We start from the raw sequence: 11,384 nt of genomic DNA on the forward strand, positions 1-11,384 counted from the left end.
CAAAATATCAACAAACCAAATTCAACAATACATTAATAGGATTATTCATCATGATCAAGTGGGATTTATTCAGGTGGTTTGATATCTGCAAACTGGATATCTGAAAATAGCTGTACCATATTAACAAAAAGAAGGATAAAACCATACAATCATCTCAATAGATGCAGAAAAAGCATTTGACAAAATATGACATCTGTTCATCATAAAAACTCAACAAAGTGGATATAGAACGAACATACCTCAGAATATAATAAAGGCCACTTATGACAAATCCGCAGCTAATATCATACTCAATAGTGAAAAGCTGAAAGCCTTTCCTCTAAGATCAGGAACAAGACAAGGATGTCCACTATCACCACTTTTATTCAACAAAGTACTGGAAGTCCTAGCTGCAACAATCAGACAAGAAATAAAGGCATTCAAATTGGTAAATAAGTAAACCTGGCACTATCTGCAGATGACAGGATATTACATACATAAAATCCTAAAGACCCCAGCAAAAAACTATTACAGGGGCGCCTGGGTGGCTCAGTGGGTTAAGCCTCTGCATTCAGCTCAGGTCATGATCTCAGAGTCCTGGGATCAAGCCCCACATCGGGCTCTCTGCTCAGCAGGGAGTCTGCTTCCCTCTCTCCCTCTGCCTCCCTCTCTGCCTACTTAGCATCTCTCTCTCGGGGCACCTGGGTGGCTCAGTGGGTTAAAGCCTCTGCCTTCAGCTCAGGTCATGATCTCAGGGTCCTGGGATAGAGCCCCGCATTGGGCTCTCTGCTCAGTGGAAAGCATGCTTCCTCCTCTCTCTCTCTCTCTCTCTGCCTGCCTCTCTGCCTACATGTGATCTCTGTCTGTCAAATAAATAAATAAAATCTTTAAAAAAAAATAGATTTATATTAGGATCTCTCTCTGTGTGTCAAAAAAAAAAAACAAAAAACAAAACCTATTACAAGTAAGAAATGAATTCAGTAGAGTCAAAGGATACAACATTAATACACAGAAATCTCTTGTGTTTCTATACACTAATAATGAAATAACAAAAAGGGAAATTAAGAAAACAATCCCATTTAAAATTGCACCAAAAAGAATAAAATACCTAGGGATAAATTTAAGCAATGAGGTGAAAGACCTATACTCTGAAAACTACAACACACTGATAAACTGAAGATGACACAAAGTAGAAAGATTCACCAAGGTTCATGGATTGGAAGAATAAATATCGCTAAAATATCCATACTACTCAAAGCAGTCTACAGATTCAATGAAATCCCTAACTGAACCCTTTGAATCTGTATTTTTGTATCCTTTGGATAAATACCTAGTAGTGCAATTGCTGGATCGTAAGGCAGTTCTATTTTTAACTTTCTGAGAAAACTCCATAGTGTTTTCCAGAGAGGCCATGCCAGTTTGCATTCCCACCAACACTGTAAGGGGGTTCCTCTTTCTCTACATCCTCACCAATACCTGTTTCCTGCATTAATTTTAGCCATTCTGACTGGTGTGAGGTGATATCTCCTTATAGTTTTGATTTGTATTTCCCTGATGATGGTATTGGCACAAAAACAGACACACAGTTCAGTGGAACAGAACAGAAAATCCAGGGGTGCCTGGGTGGTTCAGTGGGTTAAGCCTCTGCCTTTGGCTCAGGTCATGATCCCAGGGTGCTGGGATTGAGCCCGGCATCGGCTCTCTACTCAGAGGGAAGCCTGCTTCCCCTTCTCTCTCTGCCTGCTGCTCTGCCTACTTGTGATCTCTCTCTCTGTCAAATAAATAAATAAAATCTTAAAAAAAAAAAAGAACAGAAAATCCAGAAATGAACCCACAACTATATGGTCAATTCATCTTCAACAAAGCAGGAAAGAACATCCAATGGAAAAAAGACCGTCTCTTCAACAAATAGCATTGGGAAAACTGGACAGTCAACATGCAAAAGAATGAAATTGGACCATTTTACACTATACACAAAAATAAACTCAAAATGATTTAAAGACCTAAATGTGAGATCTGAAACCATAAACCTCCTAAAAGAAAATATAGGAAGTAATCTCTTGGACAACCAGCCTTACCAACATAGTTACGGATATAACTCAGGCAAGGGAAGCAAAAGCAAAATAAACTAGAGATCTATATATAGATATATAGATATATAGATATATAGATATATGGATACAGATCCCCATATATATGTATGTATATATATGGTTACAGGAAGATATATATATATTTATATATATATATATATATATATATATATACACACACACCAAAATAAAAAGCTTTTCTACAGCAAAGGAAAACGTCAACAAAACAAAAAGGCAACCTACAGAAAGGGATAAGATATTTACAAATGATATATCTGATAAGGGGTTAATATCCGAAAAATATAAAGGACTTCTAAAACTGAAGACAAAAATAATCTGATTAAAATTGGACAGAGAGCTTGAATAAACATTTTTCCCAAATAAGTACAGATGACCAACAGACACATGAAAAGATGCTCACTATCACTAAACATCAGTGAAACGCAAATCAAAGCCACAATGAAGTATCCCCTCATAGCAGTGAAAATGACAAGTATCAAAGACAAGAAACAAGTGTTTATGATGATGTGGAGAAAAGAGAACCCTTGTGCACTGTTGGTGGAAATATGAACTGGTATAACTACTGTAGAAAACAATATGTTGATTCCTCAAAAAATTAAAAATAGAGGGGCACCTGAATGGCTCAGTGGGTTAAGCCTCTGCCTTCAGCTCAGGTCATGATCCCGGGGTCCTGGGATTGAGCCCCTTCTCTGTTCAGCAGGGAGCCTGCTTCCCCCTCTCTCTGCCTGCCTCTCTACCTACTTGTGTTTTCTCTCTCTGTCAAATAAATAAATAAAATCTTTAAAAAAAATTAAAAATAGAAATACTATATGATCTAGTATTTCCACTACTGGGCATTTACCCAAAGAAAATGAAAACACTAATTCAAAAAGATACATGCAACCCTAGGTTTACTGCAGAGTTATTTACAACAGCCAAGATATGGAAGCAACCCAAGCGTGTATAGGTAGATGAAAGGATAATGAAAAAGTGATAAATACACACACACACAAACACACACACACACACACACAGACTATTACTTAGCCATAAAAAAGAATGACATCTTGCCATTTGTGACAACCCAAATGGACCTAGAGGGTATTATGTCAAGAGAAACAAGTCAGACAGGGAAAGACAAATACCATATGATTTCACTTATATGTGGAATCTAAAAAGTAAAACAATGAACAAATTCTTAAATATAGACAACAAATTGATGGTTATGAGAGTGGAGGTGGGAGGGAACATGGGCAAAATAGATGAAAAGGGATTAAGAGGTGCAAACTTCCAGTTATAAAACAAGTCATGGAGATGAAAAATACAGCATAGGGAATATAGTCAATAATATTGTGATAACATTATATGGTGACAAATGGTAACTCCATTTACCAGTGGTAAGTATCCTATAATGTATAAAATTGTCAAATCACTGTTGTACACCTGACACTAAGGTAACACTGTATGTCAATTATAATAATTAATTTTTTAAAAAGCCATGTGAATTTCTAAATTATTCTTGAGGATGTAAAGTTTCGAATTTTTAAAATTTAGGTGTAAGTGTATCCTATTTTTCTCTTATGAAAATGAATTTGATAAAAAATGATAAAATGAAGAAAAGATGGGCTGAGGACTGATTACACCTACTTCTGTGAAGGAACAAAGTGAAAAGTCCCTGTGGTGTCAAAGGTCTCAAAATTCTAATCCTCACTACCTAAGTAGAGAATGTCTTCATATTAGAATGTTTTCAGCCAAAAGCCACAGGAACACACCCAGTTCATAAAGTACAAACAGTACTCCTATTGCATCATGTGCTTAATACGAACCAGGGTTTCTGTATGTGTATGTCTTTCTCACTCTGACACAATGGCCATTAAGATACCAGCTTAGGCTGTTCTTTGTCTTACTGACTTTGTATACAGAGTAATATTATCAAAATTGAGAGACTCTCAATCTACCAGAGACTACAATTTCAAATCAACATCAAGTCTATGGTTCTCACCTGAGCTGGACGTCTATGAATCTATGTTTTAGAGTTGAAAGAAAAACCTGACATTGAGAACATCTAACGATAAAAAAGAAGAAAAAGAAAATGTTAAGCAGCAAAGAGGGAGAGAGTCAGATATAGGGAGAAAGAGGACAGTTGATAATGAAACTGGCTGGCTGGCTGTCAAAGATGATAACAGCTGGGAGAAGTGTGGCCAGGCTTCAAGAAGTACTGATCGCTTAGACAAAAATATCACTCATCCACCAGAGACTTCAGAATTAGAAGGGCCTGATACCTACAAAACAGAACTTTTCCTGACCATTGCTGAGGCTTAACTAGCTTTCATACCTCTTTGATGGCTCATACGTCAGGCTCACTGAAGTCTTCCTTCTACATAGCTTGCTTGGTCTTTGTTCCTCTCAGTTCTCATAGAGAGTTTCCTCTGATTTCCCCCTAACCAGCGGTACACAGCAGCGTGTTTCCTTTTGGGGGAACCAACCTGGCCTCCCGGCCTCACACATGGATCCTAGAACACAACTCTCAGCTCTGTGAACAATTTCAAAGACCCCTTTATATTGAAGTAAGACAGTCTATTAAACACATTTATACCCACTCATGCCTCAGAAAAAATATTTTGCCCTCACATTTGCTTAATTTTTCTCTCGAAAATGTGACGAATGATTATTATTGAACTACTCAACTCATTTATTCCAATGACACATATTGGTCCCTTGGATGTAACCTGGCCTTAACAATTTGAGTACATATTTTCCTTGACATGTCTTTTCTTAAAGCAAATAAAAATTATATGCACAGACAACATTTACTACAAGATTACTACAAGATTCTCAGGATGCACATATGCCTCCTTCTGCTCTCTGGAGCCTGTTAAATTTTTAATAATTTACTTGTAGCCTTCTCCTTTCATTACCTAGGAGTTTTAACAGACACTTGATCATGAGTGACAAATGGACCAAACCTAACAAAAACAACCCATACAAGATGACCTACTAGCAGTAAGCACAAAGAAACGACTGAGAACTCTAACTTCCCAATTTAAGTTTTTACTGGAGACTGGTCCTTACATTAAAAAATGTAAATTACTGGGGCGCCTGGGTGGCTCAGTGGGTTAAAGCCTCTGCCTTCGGCTCAGGTCATGATGTCGGGGTGCTGGGATCGAGCCACATCTGGCTCTCTGCTCAGGAGGGAGCCTGCTTCCCCTACCCTCCCTCTCTGCCTGTCTCTCTGCCTATTTGTGATCTCTGTCTGTCAAATAAATAAATAAAATGTAAATTACTTCAGCCTTAAATTAAAAGTGGAAGAGGAATTAGACAATAAATACATTTTTATCATTCTCAGCCAAAGGTTTTATATTCCATTCTGATGTTATTATACTTTATAACACAAACAATGTTTCATTTTATCCACGATATTCCTGATGATACCTGAAGGGCTCTTCTTTGTGTCTTCATGGGCCAATAAATGTTAATTGCTCAATATATGCTTGTTAAATTATCAAAAGAATAAATGGCATCTGATGAGTGAGATGACAAGGGTCAAGGTCTTCCAAATTCTTATATTCTGCATATTCAAATGCTCCCTACCTTCTTTTCCAAAATATTTTATTCAAACCAGAGAGACTCAGATGACAAAAATGACAACAATACTAGGGAAAAAATGCTTCCCTTTCTGCCTCAAACACTCAACTCTTTGAAGATATCACACCCCTTCCTCTTTATCCAGGCTGAAGCAAAAAGACACTGTTCTCTACTCTCAACAAGCCAACATTCGAATTTCGACCCTACAGAACTACTAAACTGTCTCATTCTAGAGCTAAGTAAGTGAACTTATAGCATCCCTACTTCACCCAAATCGGGCCAGCATACTGCTGCAGTCAGCGATGCTCTTTTTCATAAATACAGAGTTTCTCATTTTGTGATTATGCTATGTGTATAAACAGCAGCTTTCACGGAAGGAAAGAATCAGAAAACAGTACAGTCTTCCACTAGTGCCTTCCAGAAAACACCAAGAAAACTTGGAACTTTAAGCTCATAGAAAGGGTATAAATCTGTCAGCAGATATTTGTATTTCTGTACATGGAGAGACAACAAGGAATAAAGAGGTCTTTGACTCCACAGCACCCACCCAAAAGATGCTATTTTTATGGATACCATTCTCTAACCTCTACCCTTACTTCCCTGAGTCGAAACAGAAGTAAAGCTGCTTAGTAGTTGCTGTACAGAGTAATCCAAGAAACCACAGCTGATATCCTAACACTAAAGATTAGATTCATACCAAGCTTCCCCATTCATTAACAAGAAATGCAGCCAGGCTGCCCAGAAATTCCCCTCCCGAGTCCCACAGCCATCCCGGAAACATGAGAAACCAAGTATGCTGCAATCCAGGCCTTTCTGGTATTGGATCCAAAATAAACTGTGCCTAGCCTAAGACTGTAAATGAAATATTTTCCAGTAAAAAACTAAACAGCCGAAGAAGTTCTGAGGTTTCATTTAACCAACACAGCTATCACAGACATTCCTAGTACAGCGATAGTTTCCAACCTTATTTAGTGATTAAAAATAAACACCCAAAGAATCTATACACAGAAAACTATAAAGTACTCATGAAAGAAATTGAGGAAGACACAAAGAAATGGAAAAATGTTCCATGCTCCTGGATTGGAAGAATAAATATTGTGAAAATGTCTATGCTACCTAAAGCAATCTACACATTTAATGCAATTCCTATCAAAGTACCATCCATTTTTTTCAAAAAAATGGAACAAATAATCCTAAAATTTATATGGAACCAGAAAAGACCTCGAATAGCCAAAGCAATATTGAAAAAGAAAGCCAAAGTTGGTGGCATCACAATTCCGGACTTCAAGCTCTATTACAAAGCTGTCATCATCAAGACAGCATGGTACTGGCACAAAAACAGACACATAGATCAATGGAACAGAATAGAGAGCCCAGAAATAGACCCTCAACTCTATGGTCAACTCATCTTCGACAAAGCAGGAAAGAATATCAAATGGAAAAAAGACAGTCTCTTCAACAAATGGTGTTGGGAAAATTGGACAGCCACATGCAGAAAAATGAAATTGGATCATTTCCTTACACCACACACGAAAATAGACTCAAAATGGATGAAGGACCTCAATGTGAGAAAGGAATCCATCAAAATCCTTGAGGAGAACACAGGCAGCAACCTCTTCGACCTCAGCCACAGCAACATCTTCCTAGGAACATCGCCAAAGGCAAGGGAAGCAAGGGCAAAAATGAACTATTGGGATTTTATCAAGATCAAAAGCTTTTGCACAGCAAAGGAAACAGTTAACAAAACCAAAAGACAACTGACAGAATGGGAGAAGATATTTGCAAATGACGTATCAGATAAAGGGCTAGTGTCCAAAATCTATAAAGAACTTAGCAAACTCAACACCCAAAGAACAAAAAATCCAATCAAGAAATGGGCAGAGGACATGAACAGACATTTCTGCAAAGAAGACATCCAGATGGCCAACAGACACATGAAAAAGTGCTCCACATCACTCGGCATCAGGGAAATACAAATCAAAACCACAATGAGATATCACCTCACACCAGTCAGAATGGCTAAAATTAACAAGTCAGGAAATGACAGATGCTGGCGAGGATGTGGAGAAAGGGGAACCCTCCTACACTGTTGGTGGGAATGCAAGCTGGTGCAACCACTCTGGAAAACAGCATGGAGGTTCCTCAAAATGTTGAAAATAGAACTACCCTATGACCCAGCAATTGCACTGCTGGGTATTTACCCTAAAGATACAAACGTAGTGATCCGAAGGGGCACATGCACCCGAATGTTTATAGCAGCAATGTCTACAATAGCCAAACTATGGAAAGAACCTAGATGTCCATCAACAGACGAATGGATAAAGAAGATGTGGTATATATACACAATGGAATACTATGCAGCCATCAAAAGAAATGAAATCTTGCCATTTGCGACGACGTGGATGGAACTAGAGGGTATCATGCTTAGCGAAATAAGTCAATCGGAGAAAGACTACTATCATATGATCTCCCTGATATGAGGGAGAGGAGATGCAACATGGTGGGTTAAGGGGGTAGGAGAAGAGTAAATGAAACAAGATGGGATTGGGAGGGAGACAAACCATAAGTGACTCTTAATCTCACAAAACAAACTGAGGGTTAATGGGGGGAGGGGGGTTGGGGGGGTGGGATTATGGACATTGGGGAGGGTATGTGCTATGGTGAGTGCTGTGAAGTGTGTAAACCTGGCGATTCACAGACCTGTACCCCTGGGGATAAAAATATATTATATGTTTATAAAAAATTAAAAAAATAAAAATAAAAATAAACGCCCAGTAAAAAGCCTCTAATCATATGGAATTATACTATACCTTCAGGTCAGCATTACTGCCGTGGATGGAAAACAAGGGCCTAAGGGTTCTTTCAGGATAGGCTCAGGATTCTGAGCAAAGATTAAGTAAGTAGTAATGTCAGAATTCTTTAGTTTGGAATCTTTAGGGGAAGGCAGGCACAGATAATAAAAACTCCTACATTCCAAGAACTGTTCTAAGCACCTTATGTGTATTTTTACTTTACACTCACCAACAACCCTGTGAGACTGATATTATCAATCCCCATTTTAAGTAATGGGAAACAAAAGAATCAAGAGGCTAATAAGCAGCTTGCTCAAAGGGTTACACAGCCAAGAAGTGGTGCAAACTGGTGGGCCTTCGGTTTCACAGGATCAAGATAAACAGCGTCCCACTAAAATTATGGCCAAGCAAAAGTTTCTGCAAGCCTATCTGCCCTTGCCTCTCCTTCCACAGAATTTTGCCCTTTGTCTTCCACTTTAGAGATATGCCACCACGTTCCTTTAACTTCACAGCACTCCTCTGAAGGCAACAGACAATATGATTACGCACAGGTTTCTCAACTTCTCCCCTAATGAAGTCGTTGGATCCATGAGGTGGGTCATTGGGGGATATCAAAAGTGGAAAAGAATCCAAAGACGGACTATCAAAATACAAGCGACAGCTTTAAAAGCAGGGATCTAGGAAACCGACCAGTCGGAGAGCGTCCAGCCCACTTACACACCGTGTGCCACAATGCCCCCTGGAGTAGTACCTGGAGCCTGGCAGGCGCACAACAGCCCTACAACCAATCTACACACGAGCACTCAGCGGCCTCCCCAGGCCCTGCACTCGAAAGCGCTCCACGGTGTCAGCTGCGCGACAGTGAACTTGGTTGTTGGAGAGGAGCGGCGGGAGGCCCCGGGAGCGGGCGCGGGCCCAGGGCTCTGCAGATAAGGAAGCTGCCAGGACCTTGCCCCGTGCCCGTCGCCTCCTCTGCGGCCTGAAGCGGGTTAGCGCACCCTGGGTCACGGATTCTCGCGCGGCGGCAGGTCCAGCCGGGGGTTCGGCCATTTCTCTTAGGCCTCGGCGGGGAAGGGACGAGGCCCCCACAACCTCGGACGTCCGCTTCCCGCCCCCCGCTCTCCATCTTTCTTGGAAGAATGCTGCTCCGTCTGGCCCCCCGCGCCTCAGGCCCTCCCGACCCGCACCGCCCCCCGCTGTCCGCACGGCGCTCCGCGCGCCCCATACTGGCCCCGGCGCCTGCTCCCTGCTCCCACCGTCCGGCCGCCCTGCGCCCTCCGGGCCCGCCTGGGGAAAGCGGTGCGGCCGCGTAACCCCTGACCCCGCCTGCCCGTCGCCTTACCGGCTCCGCAACCACCTGACAGGACGCCCTCGCGCTGGCCGCTCCATATCCCGGGAGCAAGCGCCAAGACGGCCAACCCCCTACACGCCCCGCGATTGGCCGACAGGACCGAGTTGCACATTCCTATTGGCTGGATTCCTCGTATTCCCCGCGGCTGCAGGCGCGCGTGGCGGGTGGACGGCGTCCCGAGGCTCCGCCCGCCCCCGGGTCAGACTGGAGGCGGGGCCACGGGGCCCCGGCGGGAGGTGCCTCCAGCGGGGCCATTGCCTGCGCGCGGCAGAATCGCTGAGTGCGGATTTGGAGCTTCCGATGGCGCGGGCGGTCCCGGGACACGTAAATTTCCCACCGTAGTTAGCCGCTGCCTCACATTAGATACTGGCGGTCGAGCCCCCTTTTTTCTGTAGACTTTGCCCTACGAGATACGTCACCGCCACCTAAAGTTTAGCCAACCCCCCAGGACCATTTCCTGTCGTCCCCGGAGCCACATCGTAGCATCTTCGGCCTCACCAAAAGCAATCCACACCTGGGAGAACCGCGAAACACCAGCTAGTGCCGCCAGTTACAGCGCATCAGGTGCCCTATTCCCATCCTGTCTATCTCGCTTCCCCCCGCCCCCCAGGCTTTATCTCTGTCTACCTAAAAGCAGTCCCACTCCAGCCCCAGCCTCAATCTCACGTGCCAGTCTTTCCCTGAAGATAATGGCCAGACTAGTAGTGCTTTAGAGGGAAGAAAAATGGTCTGACAAGCCACCCTCACTTTAAACAGTGTCCTTTAGACCAACCAGAAACATTTTTGACACCTCCCTACAGCTTGCATTAAAGATAACCAAGCTTATTTAACCAAATTGTAGACCTAGAAAGGAAAAGCATCACCCCTTCCAACTTCTTTCTTCATGTAAAAACTGGTAGGAGAAAATTTTATTAGTAAAAAAGAGTCCAAGAGAGGATGATAGGAGAGTGAACTGCAAAAAGAAAAATCAAAATCAAGTACAAAGTAAAAAACTCAGGGACAAAAAAAGTGGTCCGAGCATCATCAGTTATCTGATACAGGCTGGTTTCCATACAGAATTTCTCCTGGAGAGAAAAAGAAAATGCACAAATTAGTTCAGAGAATCTCTCAACAAAATATCTGGGTAGTTTCAGCAAGACTTGATGAAGTCCCTCCAGACCAGAACCCCTCCTTTGGGAACCTCCGCTGCAACTAGAAAATAAAATGGCTAGAGCCATTCTTGTCACTCTGCCAGCTCTGCTCAGCTGAGCAACCTCCTTGGGCTTTTGCATACTTGCTGGCTACTTACTGAGCTCACAGTGTGGAGCTTCCTCCATCTTAGGTTGCTTCTTCATTGTGCAGACTGGATTAGACTTCTCCCAGTGTGGCTCCTGCCTCTATATATGCAGACAAGCGCGCCTCCCTGGGTTAGATAAGGGCACTTTGGCTGCCCTGAGCAATAGCACATTGGTAAAAACACCGCGGGGAGTTTCAAGAGGCAAGCCACACCCTTCAAAGCCTGATCACATTTCATCTTTGACCTGCCATGAAAAAGGAAGCATCATATATCAGCCACTCCTGGATATTAATCAACAACTAATTGAG

General features: G+C 42.2%; 1 protein-coding gene across 2 annotated transcripts in view; it reads right to left on the reverse strand.

Annotated features, from left to right (window-relative positions):
* Positions 1-11,149, reverse strand: part of LOC111157824 (solute carrier family 11 member 2) — a 40,718-nt gene extending 29,569 nt beyond the window's left edge. Inside the window, exon 1 of one of the 2 annotated variants that reach the window (XM_022519491.1) lies at positions 11,089-11,149. In XM_022519491.1, coding sequence (XP_022375199.1) covers positions 11,089-11,134 — 46 coding nt within the window. In that variant the 5' untranslated portion in view covers positions 11,135-11,149. Of the gene's footprint in view, positions 1-9,791; positions 9,844-11,088 lie in introns of those variants that run through there. The other variant, XM_022519492.1, reaches the window with a different exon arrangement.
* Positions 11,150-11,384: the final 235 nt, after the last annotated feature.

Source organism: Enhydra lutris, unplaced genomic scaffold (assembly GCF_002288905.1).
Source record: "Enhydra lutris kenyoni isolate GAN:26980312 unplaced genomic scaffold, ASM228890v2 scaffoldscaffold56, whole genome shotgun sequence".
Lineage (NCBI taxonomy): Eukaryota > Metazoa > Chordata > Mammalia > Carnivora > Mustelidae > Enhydra > Enhydra lutris.